This window comes from Solea senegalensis, linkage group LG8, assembly GCF_019176455.1.
Source record: "Solea senegalensis isolate Sse05_10M linkage group LG8, IFAPA_SoseM_1, whole genome shotgun sequence".
In the NCBI taxonomy this organism is placed as follows: domain Eukaryota; kingdom Metazoa; phylum Chordata; class Actinopteri; order Pleuronectiformes; family Soleidae; genus Solea; species Solea senegalensis.
This window is the reverse complement of record NC_058028.1, coordinates 25,733,348-25,754,722: the sequence shown is the minus strand read 5'-3', so window position 1 is coordinate 25,754,722 and position 21,375 is coordinate 25,733,348. Positions and strand designations below refer to the sequence as shown.

General features: G+C 38.3%; 1 protein-coding gene across 1 annotated transcript in view; it reads left to right on the top strand.

Moving 5' to 3' along the window:
* zgc:153039 (uncharacterized protein LOC767698 homolog) overlaps positions 1–21,375 on the top strand; it is an 85,965-nt gene that overhangs the window by 48,688 nt on the left and 15,902 nt on the right. The window contains exon 9 of the mRNA XM_044032162.1: positions 9,579–9,703. Within this exon, the coding sequence (XP_043888097.1) occupies positions 9,579–9,703 (125 nt within the window). The remainder of the gene's footprint in view (positions 1–9,578; positions 9,704–21,375) is intronic.

Here is a 21,375-nt window from a genome sequence, read left to right as displayed (position 1 = left end):
TAGGAAAAGTCAGGGTCCCATGGTCTCATGTTTTATTTCAACTAAAAAAAAATCAAAAACAGTCAAAATGACCCCTCTTGGTAGCTCTCGTGTAGCTTCCTCCATCATATTGATTATCATGGTCGTTGCATTATTACACTGTTATTAATATTATTACAGTATTAAACTTTTCAGCCAGGTAACTTCTGCCCAAGTTTCCCTCATTCAATTAAGCAGCGCCACCACAAGGACGCATCAAGGACGCATCAAGTTTGCACTGGTGTGTTGATTATTGTATTACACGAGGAACAACGGCGACATATCACTAACACCTACTACCTTTTGCAAATTATTTAACAGCCACGTTTGCTGAAAATGTGTGTTTAGGTCCATTGTCCATCCTGACAATTAGAAGCAATAAGCAAAATAAGCACAATAACTTTGTTAAGAATCCATGATTGTGAAGTTAGTTTGAAGTTCCACACATTGACTCTTTCTGTACCAACAACGGTCCGCTTTCTTCAAACCAACTTCACTACAGTCTTTATGGTGTTTTTCGCCAAACATGCTACATGATAGACTTTACAATTAGAGCGAGTGGGCTACAGCATGTTGAGCTTAGAGGAGTAAACTTATATATATATATATATACTTATTAATAAACTTTAATAAATAATTAATAATTATAATACAATAATATATAATAATAATATAATATATAATATATATATAATATATAATCATAATAATAATATAATAATAATAATAATTAATAATTAATAAATAATTTAATAAATAAATTAAACTTTAATTTATTCACTATAATTTCTGCAAACACACATGCAGTCCACTAACTAAGTGCTTGCTGCTGCTGTCACCTTGTGGTAATACATGCACTACTAATTAGCTACTCATCAGCACTAATTCATATATTAAAAGTTATGGTCTGGTTTTAAACTGCAATTCTAATTCAAAGTCTGTTGATGATATGATTGAATTTATGTCTTACAGGAAAATACCACATCCATCAAATCATAAAATTCAATTTTGTCTATTTTGTGTAAACAAAACAATATTGCAACCTTTTAATTAATGAATGAATGGACGCTTCATGAGGAGCGCCGTTTGCTAGCACAAAAACATGCTCATTGTAACATTAGGAAGTCAAACATGTTTTTATATACTTGAAATAAAAACATACTTATGTGTAGCACATTCACTTTCTTCAGATAACCCCTTCTAAATCTTACACACTGGACCTTTAAGGTTGTTTTCCACCATGTCATAAGCTTATCTGTGTCTTTCATTAGTTCAGTGCATCGATGTCTATTAAATCTATTCAAATGAGTTCAAATGTATCCCATAAAGAAGTGTTAGGGTCAACAATGTAATTGCTTATGACATTTATGATTTTATATTAATAATTAGTATATTTTTGAATAATTCATTATTTATTACATTTTTAATTACAATTAAAAAAGGGCGAGCACTCCTCTCAGTCAGTGGAGAATCACTGGTTGTGAATGAACTGTCACTTCACAACCTTTCAGATCAGTCTCAAATTATCTAATTAGTAATTATGAAAAATAGGAATACTTAAATGCGGAGGTTGAAGGTGTAAAATCGCACACTGGCTTTTTGCAATTACCCTTGTCACAATCAAACAAGCACAAAAGACAAAGAGAATAGCACTTTGAATACAACAACAAGTCAACCTTAATTAACACAATTAATAATTAACAATATTGACCCTCTAAACTACTACCTACACAAACATGCACCTAGGTGTGTGTGTACGTGTGTGCGTGTACCTGTCAGCTAGTGACTGCGTGGGAAAACAGGAAGTTGGGAATGTAAACGCGAAGAAGGAGAGAAGGAAGTGGAAGGGTGACGCTCCACCCACTTCCGGAACCAAAATGGCCGCAGAGACGTGCTCAGATTCCGTCCGTCACCTGGTAGTCATGTGTCGTCTGTGATGACACAGTTAACTCGAGCTAAACTGCTGTTTCACACGTCAAAGCAAATCTTCCGTCTCACTATGTGATCACAATCCACGCTGAGAGCAGCAGAGTGACACAAACAAAACAACACGGGGATGTTCTCGTGATCACAGTTTATCTGGCCCAGACTTCCATTTAATCTGTTCCACAGATCAAAGGCGCTCTTGTATTTCCCGCCACGCGATCGCGTCCGTGCGGAGAGGAGCGGCACGATACGAAAATCAACAAACGGGGAAACAATATCACGAGCAGACGCCGCCGCCGCCGCTTTTAAACGATAACCAGGTCTGCGTTAAACACCATGAATCAACAACAGACGAGCCGGTGCGGTCCACGGTTTATATTGTCCCGGCTGGGGGGGGCGGAGCCTCCCATTGTTTCCACCAATGTGGTGAAGAGTTGGAGCTTCTGCTGATGGTTTTTGGGAAATGAGTTCCTAATATCTTGCACTGTAGAGAAAGGAATTGTCTTTGTCCTCCAACAGTCCATAATAGCTGATTAAGAATATGATTGACTGGGCTTGTCAGAGTTATTCTAACTCTAACCTATTAAAATAAACCATTAAACACTGGAAGTTATGAAAGGTTTGAGTGACATCAGGATGAATGAATGATTTAAAGGAATACAATTGTTGTTTTACTTTACCTGAAGTAGGCACAAATCTGCTCACCTCTGTTATGTTTCCTGAGTGTGGAAACGACAATTCTGAGGAAAAAAATTAGCAGAGGGGAGGTGTGTGAGGATAGAGAGACGAAGAGGAGGAGGAGGAGGATCTCAGGAGCAAATAGGCCTGACGATCCCATCATTATCAGAGGTAAGTGTGAAAGGCTGAATGGCTTGTCATTATTTGCGTTCACTCTTTGTCCCTCGCTCAGTCTCTTCTCCTCATCCCCAGCCCCACTCTCCAGGAGTGGAGGAGGAGCAATTAGATGGAAATCGTTAGCTGCACTGCCGCCATCGGAGATTATTGACTCTCTTGTCCTCTTTCTCCCTGCCTCTTCCTCCGCTATTTGAATGATTCACTGATGACAAAGTCTGATTGTAATCTTGCCTTGAACGCTCGTAGCGCGGGATGAAAAGGAAGGAAGAGGGGGAGGAGGGGGAGGAGGGGGAGGAGGAGGAGGGCACAAGCAGAGCCCTCTTTTATTGGAAGTACAGGGGGAAAATAGACAGACTCCAGGAGACGAGAAAAACAGAAATCTAAAGAGAAGCTTGAAGTGGATAGAGTTGCAGGTGTGGTGGGAAAAAAATGTGATGATTCCAGATTATGAATAATTCCATTATAAGCTTTCAGCATAATGTAAATCAGAGTGATCAGAGTGTGAATGAATGAAACGAGGCACTGTCTTCAGCCTGTCGTGTCACAGAAGGTTTCAGGAGGTTCTGCATATGTCACAAATATTCTCTTGGGACTTCTGCGTCCACCCTCAGTAGCAGCAGTGTATCCTCCAGACATTTCCCCAGAATGTGGAAGTGAAGGATGACTCGTCTAAATTCGTCTAAACTCGTCAAAACGTTTTTAACAGACTTCACCTTAACACACTGTGTTCACGCTGCTAGCGTCTCCAATCTAACAAACAAGATAAATCCTAGCTGTTAACACTAATCTCCAAACTGAAGCCTAAACCTGCCCCACACTAGAGGATAATTCCGATAATTTTAGGCTGATTTGAACAGATTATCTGACCAGTTGGTGCTGGTAGTGTGAGGGATTTACAAATGTACACATGTAATGTCATCAGAGTCTTCCCAATTTCAAATATTAAACATGTTTAAACATATTTACCCTGCAATAACCAATGAGAGCAAGTTGCCCGGGAGACGGCTGCATACTTTTGTCGTCTTCTCAGTCATGACATCATCCGCGATGTTTTTGCATTTCTCAGCACAAAACGTCCCACACACACACAGCAGCTAACGCGCGATGCCGACAGTCCACCTCCGTGTCCGTTTCTGTGTTTATATTCTGAAGTCACATGAAATCAGGCAACTTTCTGTGTGATCCCAAATCCCTGGAATCTCCTCCATGAAACCGTCTGTGGTCTTGAGTCTTGACTGGATTGTCTAGTCTGTGATTTCTTTGGATTAAAACATTGAACATGAGTTTCAAAGTTCATTGCGTCTAAAGTCAGATTTAAAAGTCTCTCTATTGTGGGGCACACACACACTTGAGGAGCCAGCTCTGGCAGACGTAAAAGCATCATCTTAGTTCATCCCAAAGAGTGACTCAGCTTTTTATTTGATAAGTGTCTGCATGAGGCCTCATATTTCAGGGAATTTAAAGCTCACTGTTCTCCAGTAAAAAGTCTTTCAGATGGTCACACTGATGACACACACACACACACACACACACACATATGCACAGTTTGGACACCCTAACCAAAGCTTTATCCCAAACCTAAACCATAGCCAGTTCATGTCTAACGCTAAGATTAATGTAACCTTAGATTAGATTCTTCCTCATTAGGACCAGGTTTTGCATACTGTATATATATAAGTATACATTTACACACACACACACACATGCAGTGAGAGAGAGAGAGAGACTTTGTGCACAGAGATGATGCCTCACATGCATCCTTCTCCTTTCTTCTACAGTATCTCATCCTCTCTCTGTACCCTGCTCCATCCTCTTTACTCCTTGGTTTGGTCTCTTGTCATTCTCCCTCTCACTCTGGCCGCCTGTTAATAATGTGACATTATTAATCTCAGTTCCCCACCATTACCTTCTCTCCCGTCTCTCCCTTCTCTCCCCCCTTCAGTTTACTTCTGCTTCATGGTCGCCAGTTTAGTGATGTTAGAGTCGCCGCTCTCACCTCTCCATAAATATCGACTGTGCGCCCTTGAGCTGCAGGAAATATGCTCCGACTTCAGTGGAGTTTTGCAACAGCCAATCATAAAGCATATGGTAATTGGAGAGAAAGTCTCAGGTACTTCCCTCTTTGTTCTGCACCATCCCTCCCGACGGCTCGTGCACGGATTGAGAAAGTGCCTTTGAAATTGACGATATTGAAATATCCACAACAAAAGTTGAATTCAGTCCAGTAGAACAAAGGTTTAATGTTTATGCAGACCTTTTTAGTCCTCCTTTAATGACATAGGTCGGTGTGATGAGGAGGATTTCCACTGTTGTAACTTAAAAGTGTTAAAAACCACTGTTGACAGCTGATGGTTGTAATTGACACGCTGAATAATTAGCTAAGCTTGACTTTTAGGATGGTTACCACTGGAGGATGAAAAGCATGTGTGTGTTGTTTGAGGGTTACTTTGTAGTACTGTAACTAATGGATGTGAAATTGAAAGTTTGTTTACTTTTCAGATTCTATCCTTTTCTATCAGCACGGAAAATAAATGAAAACAACCCGGAATATGCCGGTTTTTGGTCGTTGTCACGTGAAAAATGTTGGGTGGAAAAAAATGCCACATAAATAAACCAGTGATAAAGTGGCATCGAGAGGCATTGTGTCCACATGGAGACAGTGTTTTAGGGAAAATCTCAACACATCGGCATGGTGTTACCGTGGAGACAGCGAATATGATATTATAGGAAAACAATGACGTCATATTCCCATCTCATTCTCTGTCTTGTGTTGGGAGATTGTTTGACAGTCAGTGACAAGTAACTGAAGACACAAACGTGAAAGAGAGGAGAAGACAAAACCTACTTTTACTTGAATAAACGGAACAGATCAGTTCCACACACAGTCTGCTGCACTGAACATCCACAGCTCGTCTGTGACTGTGTGTGTGTGTGTGTGTATATCTGACTCTCCGCCCACAGTAAGACGCTAGATTTGTCGCTATTTTAAAAATAAAAAAAATATTCATTGTGTATTTTTCATTTAGTTTATAATAATTAGATTTTGCCTGCTGAGTTTTCCAGAATTCAATGAAAACTTGTTAAATGTTTGATTTTGTGCGAGGTTTTTTCTGTGTGTGTGTGTGTGTGTCTATTTAAGAATACTGTGTGTCTGACATTAAATACGCACATTGACCGTCAAAAATCCACGCAATACACACTAATGTTAAAGTCCAAAAGCTTGATGAAACTTAAACTGTTGGTGTTGAAAAAGTATGAATAGTATTGATAAGTTTGAGTCAATTCCTCAAACAAGTTAATTGAACTCTTGAACTTGTTCTTTTGTTTTGGTTTTTTACACAGTTCTGGTTCACTCGCTGCGCTCTCATCAGCCTCATTTCCAGTCACAGCGGGCAGACGTTCTTAACAAAATCCACTGTACACCTCCTGCTCAGAGCCAAACAGCAGGCAGAGGAAGTAGCTGGTGGACATTGTTGAGCATTTGTCAGATAATGAGGAAGATATTTCCCTCAGGAGTTGATAAAGGCCTGAATCCGACGCTAATGTTGCTCTGTGTCTGCCTGATGTTTTATACGAGAAAACAATGAGTCTACATCTATGCTGTGTTTACTAGGGATGGGTATCGTTAGGATTTCACTGAGGCTGATGCCAGTACTTCTTATTGATACCGATACTTATCAATACTCCTATTGAGGCTATCATTAAAACTGTATTGATACCGCTATGGTACTGATGCTACACATTGATACTGATACCATCTATATTGTTTCTTCAGAATGTGTTTTATTTACCATTTGACTGCGGTTTGCTTGTAACAGAAACTTGCATTTACACGTTAAGTACTACTGCTTTAAAATAATTAGAATATAATAGTTCAAACTGTGCCTTGGCCTGCACAATGCTGATGTTTTTACCAACTGTCAGTCACACACGTGTTCACTCAGTATCAGTACTCAGTACTTTCTGGTCTATTTTCTCTTAAGTGGGAACATCATTCACAAAGCTGTGCTATTGAAGAAGAGCTGACACTAGTGACTGAGATCATTAACTCCTCAGGAGAATGTTTACTGACGTCATAGATGAAGTAGGGAGGTTGATCAGTTACTGTGACTCTTCGAAACAGATGTTTTATCAGCGATTGCATTTATTTAAAAAAAAAAATAGCATATATTTCTACTCCAGCGATTATCACAAGGTGGCAGCAATCATTTAGTTGTTGTGTGTGTTTGCAGAAGTGATGGCATGTCTTGAATGCACCTTGAAGAAGTGATGAAATTTACCAGGGTCTGTGAATGCATCGCAGTAGTGACTCCCATCAGCTCAACATGCAGTGAACCCTGCATTAGGTTTACTAGCTGAAGTTTAAATAGTCGTATATTTGACAATTGAATTTTCAAATAACATTTTTGGAGTTCCATTATGAATATGAAGTTGTTGCCCCCTGGTGGATATTCATTATATTTTTACTTCCATATTGGCGTCCTTGGGAGAACTTTCTATGTCGTAAACATGTTGATTTTTGTTTATCTTTACCAGGATGTACTGCATTTGAGGTGGTAACATGTGGTAACATGTGGTAACAGGATACTACATTCCTGGCTTTAGCAGTAATGCAGTATCCTACACACACAGCCACGTTCGGAGAGCATGAAATGGAGCAGCACTTATAACGGGGTCAACTCTCACTTTCTCTATTAGCAGTCACCTAGCACTCTTCAGTCAGAGTGAGGCCAAATCACATACATTAAAGTGCTGTCAGGGTTGTTAGACGTTCCGCCCTCTTAATTGGGCACTACAGATTCTAAGTGTTACTCAACTGGGCCAAATCGTTGCATGGCGGCTGTAGGCTGCGAGAACACCTAGATACCATCTTAATTACAAGTGAAATCAGCGCTCGCAAAGTGGAGCCAGGGGAGCACCTGTGGTCATTCAAGTGTCCCCGGGAAAATGTAGAACAGTTTTATTTTTTCACTGTATCGCACCCTCGATGTTGGTTAAACTTATCCTTAATGTCACCTCCCAGCCACAGTAGAGAAAGATAAGCATATCTAACAGAAAGAAAAATCTTCATGAGGTTTCCAGCGACCAAAGTGGACTCATGCTTCTTAATCTTAGAACCTCTGGTCTTGATAAGAACTTACTTAAAGCACCTATGTTTTGAATTTTAATTTATTTGAATCCATTTTTTTTTTCTTCCTACAAATGCTGTCAACAATCCTATATACTATATATATATATATATAGATATATATATATATATACATATATATCTATATATGTATATATATATGTATATATAAATATCTATATATATATACATATATGTATATATATATAGATATATACTATATATATTATTTACTGGTGGTTTGATCCCAAGCTCATCATCTCTGTCCATGTTTTCTTTATTTTTACTCTCTACATCACATGTCAAACTCAAGGCCAGCAAAACAATTGCATTTGGCCCGAGTGATAATCTGTCTTTTTGCTCCTCCATTGACACACTCATCAAGTTACCTCACCCATAAAATAATTAAAGAAATTAATTGTGGACTTTGAAATTAAACACAGAGCCAGAGGGGGGTTCTAAGGGCGCTCAGCCTCTCATTTGTGTTTTGCTCCCTCTCGTTTAGCTTTATATGTTTACTAACAATTATTGAATGCAGCACATTATTGGCTAAGATACAGTGCATGCCATGACTATAGGCCTTTATGTGCTGTTCTACTGCAATACAGCAGAGAAGATCAGGTGAGACGGATGGAAATGACATTGCTATACTGCTGACAATAGTTACTGCTCTTCTACATTTATGTTCTTATGAGCATGTACTTTTTTTATTTATTTGTAAGGAATCACAAACGTTCAATAGTTAATTGATTTGTTAATATGAATTGATGAAGTCCATATTAAAAGTTGGGAAACTTCCTGAGCTTGAGTTATACATGTATTTAAAACCTATCGAGGTGCAATAAGCCTGAGGAAACTCAGTTTCTACTTCAGAAATGTTCATGCAACAGCTTTTGCAGGATTTTAACTTGAGTTGCCTTCTCTGTTTCATACTGTGTGGTAGTGTTGGGTGATGAATGACATATGTAAACACTCTAAAGTGATACAGGAACAGTGATCCTGTCACAAGGAGAAACAGCAGAAATCTTTCTCACTGTCTCTGAGCGGCTGCTGATTTATTGATTGATCCGTGATTGATCCACAGTTTTTTTTAGATACTTCACCGTGGCGCCCCAGCACAGAGACGAGCAGCATCTGCACAAAATGAAGAAAAAACAACTTTATTATTGCCCCTTAATCTGTCTATTATTCATCACAAGTTATCTGCAAACAGGTGAAATGCAATATTTATGACGTATCTACTCAGCTCAGCCCCTCTGTGTCTCAGGGTTCCACACGTCTGCCATTGCATAGACAGTGATAAGTGTCCTGTATGTAATTTACAGAAGTGCACAGTATAAAACCTCCAGCACACATTTACTGTATGAAGTAGACTTTTCTGTGTAAACGTCATTCATGAATTATGGATTTTAAGAGAGAGAAGAAAGGAGTAGAGGTCATTTATAAAGGTTTCTTTGAAGGTAATTCTGAAAATGTCAAAAGACCAACATTACATCAGATGTACATATGGGAAGTAGAAATGGAAACAAAGACATTTAACTGCTCTTTTCTGTCCATCATTGTCATAGTTTATTGCTGGAAATGCCAATAATGTATCTTTGCTTTCTCTTCTTTTGTCCTCCCTCCTCCTCCTTTGTTCTTTCTTCTCCAGCTGGTGTTGTTCTCAGGGAAGCTCAACACCATTGCCAGCATTGTGACCATATTCTTCCTGTTGGTGTACGCTGCTGTGGATCTAGCTTGCCTAGCTCTGGAATGGGCCTCTGCACCTAATTTCAGGTACCACACTCTCACACACACTCACACACACACACACACACACACACACACACTAAGAGTTCTTTAGTTTTAATAAAAATCCATCCAGTCATGTGACTTTATGTTGCACGCACGCAAACTACCCTTTCTTTCATACATCTGTCGCTGTTTGTGTGTGAGCGTAAGTAGGTGGTCGTTGGCCAACTGGACGTTGCTATGGCAACAGAGTGCTAATTAAAAGGCATAAAAAGTGGCCACTCCTTATTGCCCCATATTGAAGAGGGACGAGCAGTAAAACTGTGTGCAGACTGAACTGAATGTGAGAGAAACATTGTGTGGAGATGCTTACTGATATAAATCTGGTGTTTATTTGTGTGTGTGTGTGTGTGTGTGTATACTTGTATTTATATAGATCTGAGGCCCAAAACACATACAAACCACTCTTAGTCTGGGCTCCATAACATGAAAGGGCTCTTTCAAGGTTAAGACCTGGTTTTAGGGTTAGAGTAATAATTGGGTTGAGGCTGGGCTGGGGTACGAGACTTAGTTGTGATGGTTAAGGTAAAGAAGGCGAGAGAATATATGATGTGTATGATGTGTCCTCACTAAGATATAAAACCAAGTTTTTGTGTGTGGTTTGTATTCCTGGGACATTTGCAATGATCCTGATTTATAAAAGCTCCCTTAAGCCATTTTCATTGCACAGCAGCATAACATGAGGATGGACTGTGTGTGTGTGTGTGTGTGTGTGTGTGTGTGTGTTGCTTGATGATTACATCATGACATTAATACGACCTGAGGTTTTGGTATTCATTTCATTCTGCAGCTTTTTTTATGAGATATACCATATTTGATGTTGGCGTCGCACAGAAAACGCGTCGTCGTCCGAATCTTTGATTCCTAAAACTATTCATATAAATCCAATAACCTGTATTTTTTTTATTTATTTTTAAAGACATACCTCTCTTGATTGAACTCCTCCACAGGCTGTGAAATCCATTTCAAACATGATAACTGCTACTGTTTGTGTTTGTTTACAGAGAAGCACTTAAAACACCATGTATCACTTTATGGTTATGACAGATTGCCTCCAGCGCTGCATTTGCTCTTATATGTATTCTTCTGCAGTGCCGGTCGGAAATGAGTGGAAAGGCGCGTGAGAGCATTTATGGCTTTGCACATCAAGAACACATCAGTGGTATGAAAAAGTGTAAACAAAACAAAGACACGCTCCAATTTATTTTCATAATATCGATTCACGGCACAATGGAATTTATTGAACTGTTAGTCAGATGATAAGTGGATTAAAGTGTCTCCTTTTACTCTCTCAGAGCAGTATGAGGAGTGAATACCCCACTCAGGGCATTGACATGGAGTTGAGGAGTGACTCGCCTTATAGGATGATGCCCTTTGACAAAAGCTGCCTCCTTTACTTGATATTGAATTTGAGTATTTAACTTTTCTGAAAGTAATAGACACTCTAATCACACTAGAGGCAGGCAGAGAAGTGACATATAGAAGCTTTTGTATACATCCAACATGGCAAGAGCAGCTGTCTTTTGATTCAGCTGTTGCTTCCATTTTAAGTTGTGAGATCATATTCTATTCCTTCACAGAATTGTATGGATCTTGGTTCAGACATTTTTGAATAATACATTGGAAAAATGGAAAAATGGTATTATAAAATGGTAGTTATTCTGGTAATTGTTTTTATTATTATTAGTAGTAGTATTAGTATTAGTATTATTGTTGTTGTTTCTATTAGTAGTATCATTATGTGTGTTATTATTATTATTATTATTGTTATTATTCATATTCATATTCATATTTATATTCATATTCATATTCATATTATTATTCATATTCGTATTATTATTCATATTCGTATTATTATTATTATTATTGTTATTATTATTATTATTATTATTATTATCATCATTATCATTATCATTATTTATTCTTCTTATTATTATTATCATTGTTGTTGTTTTTGTTGTTATTGTTATGTTCTACAAGCTTTGTGTGCAGCTTTAAAGTAAACACTGAAATTGTGAATGCATCAACTTAGAATACCACAAGAGTGCACTGTCAACACCAGTATTTGCTGTATATATCAGTTAGGAATTGTTGTTGAAGAGTGTGTGTGTGTGTGTGTGTGTGTGTGTGTGTGTGTGTGTGTGTGTGTGTGTGTGTGAGAGTAAATAACTCTGTGTCCAGCTCAGTCAGAGTGCCCAGTGTTTCCTCTGGTGCTCTCTGTGCACACTGCTGTGTGCTATCTGCTCAGGCCTCCTTATCTCTGTGTGACCGCTGGCAAAGGCTACAGGACACAAAGTTAACCGCTAAACTTTTCCCACCGTCCATCTCTCCTCTCCCTGTTGGCCTGGCGACCGAGGGCCCACAGAGCTGATAAGGCTGCTTGTTGTCTGGCCGGCCGCCTGCTTTGAGCCTTCACTCTCTTCACCCCGAGTTGGTCACGCTGTTGGTTCATTGTTGCTTTGTCACCGGGCAAATTTTAACACCAGTTGTTTGTGTTCTTATTTATTTTTTTATTTTTTTGCCGCTTTCACTCTGCTCTCTGCCTGGCTCTCTCCCATGTCTCTTTCCAGGCGAAAAGAATTAAAAGCCATTTAGTGCCGTCTCTCCCCCTGAGAACTGCTCTGTAATTAGCATAACTAATTTAGCAGAAATATTTCCCTTTGCCTTAAATGTGCTGTTGTGGAAAGGGAGGGATTGGAATTATGATGTAGCGGAAAAGATGTCTGCTTGTTAAGTGTGTGCGTGTGAGTGCGTGCGTGTGTGTGTGTGTGTGTGTGTGTGTTCACACAGAGAAAATACAGAGAGTGCAGTGTAATTTGTGGACAGTTTTCAATTTATGTGAGATCAAAGTCAAGCTGGGTGATATTTTCTTTCCCTGATCATTGACGTGTGAGTTTGTCCACCTATTGGACAATATGTGTGTGTTTGTGTGTGTCTGTTACCTGTTTAGGACATTTCTCAGTAGTCTAGGGCAAAGATTTGAATTGTTGTTAGGTTAAGGTTCGGCATAATACTTTCAGGCTGACCTAATCAATGGAAGTCAGTGCAGTGTCCTAAAAAGAATAGTTTGTAATTGTGTGAGTTTGGTCGACTGTTCCTCAAGGGGACAAGGGGACAAGGGGACAAGGTTCTATAAGGAAGCATCAGCAAGGACATAATGTTTCCTCCTGTGCTGCATGCAGTGACACAAGCAGGCATGTCCTGATCCAGATCCAGTGCTTCATTTCTCCTGGATTAGTTGCACCATTAACCATTTTTATTATTGGCTTAAGTTTAGAGAGATGCTGAAGAACAGGAAGGAGAGCAGACTCCTGCAATCCAGGCTGCAGAAGAGAGATAGGGAACGAGTGGGCTGTGTTTGTGTGCAACATGTTGTTAAACTGTGAACGAGAAGAGCGAACACGTCTTTACATGTGTGTTAAAGTGGAGTTCACCTGCTTTGTGATTGGGATCGTGACACTCCCACATACAAGTTTTGTCTGTGAATTATGTAAGAAAATGAAAGTGGAACTACACTGAGAGTGTTTTTTTACACCATATAAGATAAAAGATAAAACATATACTGTATATATATATAATTAATGAGTTAAACAAACTTAACTGCAGAAATCAGCCTGAAAAGCAACAACTGTCTGCAAAGACGTATTTACTTTCAGCAGCTTGGTTCCATCTGATTACCGCTGCATTATGCAACACCACCCTCATTGTTTTTCTAACAAATGTGCAAATTTACCAACCAAACCATTAGCTTTAAAAACCTCTGCTCGACCTTGTGCTTTTGTCGGAATATGAGTGATTTGACAAGACTGTGTTATCAAATGAGATTGGGTTGTGTAAAAATCCAGATGGATCATCAGCTGTGTCTGTACAGATGAGAGAAAATGGGTTGTTAGAGGATCATTATCTGTTAATGAAATGATATGAGTTGATTACGGCTAAGGATGAAGGAGCACTGCCTCACTTCAGATCACAAACCTTATTTCAAGATCAGCCTCTTGTGTTTGTCCTGCAGTGTCAGTTTCGTCTTAGATTCTCTCGTAGGCATTATTTGATAAACAGTAAACTTTGTTTGGTAGTGTTGCACTGACGGGAGTAATAGTTGCTGACAACTATCTGACTTGACTGAGGGAACATTTGTGTGTATACAGCAGCAGCGGAGGAACAGGTATTAACATGTGTCTCCAGTGTCCACATCAAAATCTGATCGCAGTCATCTCCCTTATATCATGCAAAGATTTCCACAGCGTCAACAACTTTTGTGAGAGCTTTGTGTGAACTCATTTGACAAAAGTTGGACTGTAACAGAAATGAGTTATCACAACAGATAATAATATGTTGCTGTCACCGTTATAATTACATTTTATGGTAAATATAATAATCATAAAATATTAAAATAAAGTCAGGCCAGAAAACCTGCAGACTCATGATCATATTATTAGGAACAATAACAAAGTTGTTTTATAACTCCGGATTCTTTCACTCGACATGTTTATCTCCCATTCTAATTCATGTGTTCATCATTTATCAGTTACCCCTCAATGAATCCACGCAGCAGCTCGTTAATACATCGATAATAAGTTTGAAAATAAATGCTAATGAGTGACAAATAAACAACTAAAACCTGCTTTGTTGTAATATTTTTTAAAATGTAAAACTAAACTCCCCATTGCCTTCATGTATTCACATTTGTCATAAAGTTGTCACATCGTATGGTTCCCTGACAGTAGCGGCGTTCACGAGACGTCACATGACCGCGCTTTGCTGTGCTCGTACACACCTGTGACCCTGGGAAATAAGATTGTTCTGCTTTTTATGGCCTTTACGAAGGTTTTACAAATTTAGGTTTTACAAAATTAAAAATATAGAATATAAAGATCTATAGAAGCCTGTGTCCGTGTCTCCAGGTGTCCTGTGGACACTTTTACAGGCGTCTCTTTTACTATTGTGGTCAATGGGAAAATTGCTTTTTGGGCTGCTTGAGTATTTATGTTGCAGTACCACAAGTGACCACCATGACACAGTTTTCTTCAACACAGAGGGGGCGGAGCTCTATCCAGTTCTTATAATACATCCGTGCCACAAACAGACACTCCTTTCTACTTGTGAGGTCAGAGTGAATGTCAGTGAACGCAAGCCCCTCCTCCTCACCAATGATGTTTATGGTGAGCCATAGGGAGGAGGAAAGAGATGCTAATGCTAATAGCAATGACAGACAACATTGCTGACGGCTGCTTTAATCATAGACAGGACATGAAGAGGACATAATATGTAATTTGACTCTTTGATGATGATGATGATGATGTGTTTATGAGGTTTATGAGGTTTGTGAGTGACTGATCTCAACGTCAGGCTAAGCTACAATCAGGTCATTTCTTAAGATCTTGAATAGTTTCTTAACGTCAATCCATTTTGTTTTCTGATGTAACAACTCATCCGTGTGTGTGTGTGTGTGTGTGTGTGTGTAGTGATTATAAACTTTCTATCCCTGCGTTCCCTGAATTATGACGTGTCTTTTGGCAAAAGCCTCGTCCCCTTTCTCCATCTTCAACGTTTCTTTTTTTAATATCTTGGGAGGACTGGATTGGCGGCGATTACTTCTGGGTTCTTTTTGCTGTGTCAGCTAAGTGACATCAGTCGCCAGAGAAACAGAGCTGGAAGGAAGGCTGAGTGTGAGGTGATTGTATAGAAGGGACTGCAGTCGCTGATGATGGAGGGACAGCAGAGACAAAAGAGGTGGGTGGGTGAGCTTTTATCGTAATTACAGCTGTTCAATGGGATGGAGAGAGAGATAAGATGGGAGAACTGAGGGCACTGCCGATGCTGAGCGGTAAAGTCAAGAAGAAATAAAAGCAAAGTTGGAGACAGGAGGGTGCAATGAAACCATGCTTTCTAACATCATTAGGCGTAGTGACATTCTCTCTGACTCCCATGTGGTCTCAGGAAGTTTGTTTTATTTTTCATAAAGAAAAGACTCATCTGTTTGAATGTTAAAAAGCCTCAAACTCAACATGGAAACCAGGCCTGTGTGATGCTATATGTCAGAAAATGCTAAAGGGAGAGAAGCTGACAACTGACACAATGAGCAATCCGGTGTTTCTTTATTAATGAGAAATAAACATTTAAATATGTGGAGCTTCAGTTATAAAATGGACAGTAGTGAGGTGGTGGAGGAGGAGGAGCTACAGTTAATCTCCAATTAAAAGCTGTTTATTTATTTCACTTTTGAACTTATTATAATAATGCCAAGATTCAAACATTATGAGTTAAGCTTTATCAGTTCAGTGACATGTTATCTCCCAGTAAATCAGAATAATCTACTGTATACACCCTATTTTTGCACAAGTAACTAGGATTACCTATTACGATTACCTATATTTGTGAACGGAGCGAGTTTCCTTTCCTAACAATGAGGTCAAAACATGCTAAACTCTGGATAACAAATGGAAATGAAGCATCAATATCTGTGTAATTTTGTGTAGTGGGACAATGACATGAGGAATTGGCCTCATATAATATAATATAATATAATATAATATAATATAATATAATATAATATAATATAATATAATATAACATAACATAATATAATATAATATAATATAATATAATATAACATAACATAACATAATATAACATAATATAATATAATATAATATAATATAATATAATATAATATAATATAATATAACATAACATAATATAATATAATATAATATAATATAATATAATATAATATAATATAATATAACATAATATAATATAATATAATATAATATAATATAATATAACATAACATAATATAATATAATATAACATGATATAACATAATATAATATAATATAATATAACATAACATAACATAACATAACATAACATAACATAACATAATATAATATAATATGATATAATATAATATAATATAACATAATATAATAAAATATAACATAACATAATATAACATAACATAATATAATATAATATGATATATTATATAATATGATATATGAGGATATTTTTAAAGATTATTGAATAAATGAAATGAAAGAATGAATTAATGAAGCAGACAATATAATGAGGTTTTCAACTGTTACTGGGGACACCACTCAACACTCCGTCATAATTAGCTCTAGTTTTACCTGTGGCTGCTGATGTTGCCTTGAACCAGCATTTCATAGCATAGCCACTTCTCCTGTACTCGAGGATCTTTTGTCAGTTTATTTCCAGTAAAGTTAAACAAAGACACACAGGGTGGCTTCTTCAAATCAAAGCCTTTCAGCCACGAGTGAAGCGCTTCCTTGTTCTTCAGAGGAGGAGAAAGTTGTTATGGTGCTTTACATCTACAGTCCCATCTTGTTTGCAACCAATGACAAAAAACTAGTCCCATTCCATTACTTTCACTTAAACCAATAGCAATCCCTGATGCACATACAATAACTTTTTTCTAGACGTCATGTTGCTCCTGTGTGAATGGGTATAAAAAAGATGAGTGATAGTAAATGCCCTGCACATGGATGTGTTGTATGAAAGTGTGAGTGAATGGCTATGACTGGGTGAATGGCCAAACTGAAGTGTAAAGCAGCTTTGAGTGGTCAGCGAGACAAGAAAAGTGCTGTATAAATATTTACCATGTACCCATTTGTATAAAGCTGAATAATTACAAATCAGAAATGCCAAACTGGAAGTCTTCCACAAAATAACGTTGGACACCCACTTTCTTATGTAATAAAGAGAAATCATTCGGTCCATAAAATATTAAAAAATGTTGAAAATGTTGATCATTGTTATATAGAGCAAAGAAACCTTTATGAAGCTGAAAAACCAGAAAGCTTAATTATTTAAAACAAAAAAAAACGTTAAATCCGATTATAATCAAATTGAAATATCATAAAGTTTGATGTGGTGATGAAAAATGCACCAAAGTTGTTGCGTTTCATCTTGAGAGGTGAGGCAAAATTGAGTATACCAAATTTCATGGCAATCCATCCGTGTTTGTCAAAACATTCCACTCAAAAACCTCTGACCAGTCTCAAGGTCAGAGGATAACTTATGTCCCTGCAGGATTCATTCACCCTCAGACAAATGAATGTCTGACTCGTTTTTTTATGGCAAACCAAGCAGTTGTTGCTGAGATGTTGCAGTTTGACCGACTGACAGAGGCATATCTAGAGCTGCTTTTTACTAGCTCATATGTTAATGTTTGATGACTCAGTTTTAAGTATTTGACTAAAAAAGCAGCTAGAACATATATATATATATATATATATATGAATTCTATATATTCTAACCCTAGACCTGCTCATCTTTTCCTTATCCCCTGTTGTCAGTGAGGAAAACTTCACCATTGGTGGGCAAATGACAGGCTCTCTTCCGATCCCTGTGTTCTATTCTCTTTTGATTTAGCATCTTGGTGGTCTCGCCTCCTGCTATGCTCTCGATATACATTAGCTCTGTCCTGCTGGGTGGTGCAGACTGGTTCTTTTCTCCCGCGTTAAGAGCCTAGATTTGATCCCTGGAGGAGGCCAGTGGATCATTTGAGAAATGTTGTGTAATTACAGCTGTGGCTATTTAAATGGCTGTTTATCTGCACATCCACAGCTATTGCAGGGAAATTGGGGTCAAATGCATGATCCTCTAAAAATGTGAGCATTTCTGCCCGCTGTGTTGCACCCAACTCCATGACCCCTGAAAGTCCTTTACACTTAAATGACGCACACATGCAAGGCATTGCACATTAAACACAGCTGTAGCACACGTCCGTATATAAATTCCAGCCCATGCATCGAAACACTAAGAGGTCTGATGCCAGCAGTAGCTTATCATCCGTGTGTGGTGTTTGTTTTAATTGCGCTTGTCCCAGCATTCACACCTAATTTGTTTTGACGCTGCCCATGCAGTCACAAATTAGGAAATTACTCTGTAGGTATGTGTGCATGAGCGAGAAGTCGTTATGGTTTGTTTGACACTGCGATTCAGTCATCGTTTTTGGTTTGTTATAGTTTCAAATGTTTCTGTAGTTTGTACTGATGTTAAAGACTTGATTTTCTGACACTTATCAGGGGCCATGTTTGCTGCAGCCTGAACTGGAGCCTCAGTTGCAAACACCGAGTGTAGAGATGTGAGTGGTAAAGCTCAGTTTTTAAAAAATAATGATGTCGAAAGCCAAGCATTAGTCATAACCAGAGCCTCAGCAACACACTGACTGAAAGAACAGGATGTTTTTTAACACCATGGCAAATAATAACCTCAAAATTACCATCAAATTGAATAAAGGTGAGCCAAGGTAATAACACGGACATTACCAACAAAAAAAAATTAGCATGACTCCTGGTGTTTACTGCCTGGCTGTGAGGGTACAAGCTCTTAATTCTGCTGTCTCCTTCAGCAGACATGATGTGCTGAAAGTCACTATCTTCAAATTTGATCATGTTTACTCTCCAAGCTTCCAAATAACTGAAACTTATTAAAATGAGGTGTTTCTTTAAGCTGCTTTCACATATGATGAGCTCAAGTGGGAGATGGTCTAAGTCAGACACTTTCACAACAGTGGAATGAACGTATAGCCTTTCAGTGTCAGTCAAACAAACTAAAGCCCAGGAAGGAGTTCATCACCAGTTCATCGCCACTGGTTTCAAATGGAAGTCTATGGGAAAATGAGCTTCTACTTCCAGCTTGGTTTATAATGTCAGTAAATATTTTACTAATGTATTAATGGTCTCAAACCTCAGTTATTCTTAGATTAGGTAGATTCTTCAATAGACCTCACACATGATAGTGTGTAAATAAATAATTTACCATGTCACATATGCGTGATTGTCAGCTGGTATTGTTTAATAGGAGCCTGGTTGCATGTGACATCTGTGAACCCCCGGTTAAAAATATATCTATATATATATATATATATATATATTAGCTGATTTTGCTGCAAGAATACTACATCCACTTTTTATTTACAGTCTACGGTGACACCCATTCAGATCTGGCATTAACATCCACCCAGATAGATCTTATCAGAGGTTGGATATCAATAAAGATGATACATGTAAAACAGTGTCTTCTCGTGTTTAAAAACAGTTCCTGAAAGTGCCATAGTTGGACACAGAGATGCACATATACCCCGTGTTACATGTACTATGTATAACTGTCCCACTGTCTGTTTTATTTTTATAAAGCCAATACATTTTTACAGGCAATTAAGAACATTACAACAATTATCACATGATGACAGGACCCAGCCAGCATGTCCATGTGGGCCCCATAAGAGTTATAATCTGATTGACAATATGGGTCTCAAGCAAGTTAGTCTGTGGTTTCCATAGTGGCCCCACCCGTGATGGCCCACTTCAGGCCCATGACCATTTAGTACCCTTTCCAGGCTACATGGGTACTGGCATGGGCTTAAAATGGGTAAATTATGCAGGTCCCGTATGGTTTCAGTTACATGGGCCACTTTGGACCCATAATGTCGGCCCCATGTAATTTCACATTATATGGGACCCCATAATGTGGGCCCCATATAACCTTATGGGGCCCACATTGTCAGGCTGGCTGGGGTGATGACAGGGGCTCAGTAACAAACTGTCAAAACATGATTGAAAAAGAGGGAGAGCGAGAGTGTTTGCTAATCTAGCTGACACACTCGTTTTGCTGCTGCTGCCCAGGATAAAAGCATCAACACTGGCCATGTTTGTTGTCATGTCCCTCACTGCAGACCCTTGTTTTTTCCCTCTACTGTAATCAAGACATTATTGAGAAGGCTAGTGACACTTTTGAGGTTTGGTAACAACCAGATGCATAACACCTACCTACTCGGTTCCCTCTGATGACAGACCTTAACCCTAACCCTCATGTTGAAGTGCTGTGTTGTTTGGTGGGCGGCAGTGTGTGGACCAACAGAAACACAAACAGAGCTCGCAACCTGCAAATAAAAATCTATTTTGTGAATATACTGGCTCTTTATCAGCGAAGCCAGTATTTTACATGTTTCCTTAATTTCTGATGACACACCAAGGTCATTGTCTGATGTAATATAATACATTTCTTTCATATAACACCTTTATCTACAGATTTTCACTTCTGCCAACACTGAAATCATCTATAAAAAAAAACATTCCTTTTGATGTTTATCGATGTTCAGAGTCAAGGCACGAACAAGAATGTGTTGAATTCCAGTCATGTTTAAAGACTATAAGGTGGGAGTTTTCAGGATCTGACTGAAAAAGATCTGAAATTATTTTCTAAAAATGGACTTAGTAGTGTGGGAATAAGGTCAGATATTGGCAATAATCTGACTGAAATACATTACTTTGCTCTCAATAGAATTCAATTATTATTCCAATTTAATTTGCTGCCCAGATGGATAGATAACCATTTTATTTCTATATATACAGTACATGCATTTCCTATACTGTTTTCTAAGCCCTGTTTCATATAATTCTCAATTAAAAGGACTGGCATTTGGGAAGTCCCTCTTGAGAGCTCTGTGGTGGGAGGTAGAACTAAGATAGATCTGCTGAAGAACCACTTTACTGTGGATGCAGAAAGGCATTCAGTTAATCAGTGCTGTCTTCTCTGAGTCAGACTATGTTCACAATATATATGGTTTATTATTATAGATTAAAAAAAAGGAAAAGCTGACAGGGTGGGTCATTTTTTTTCAT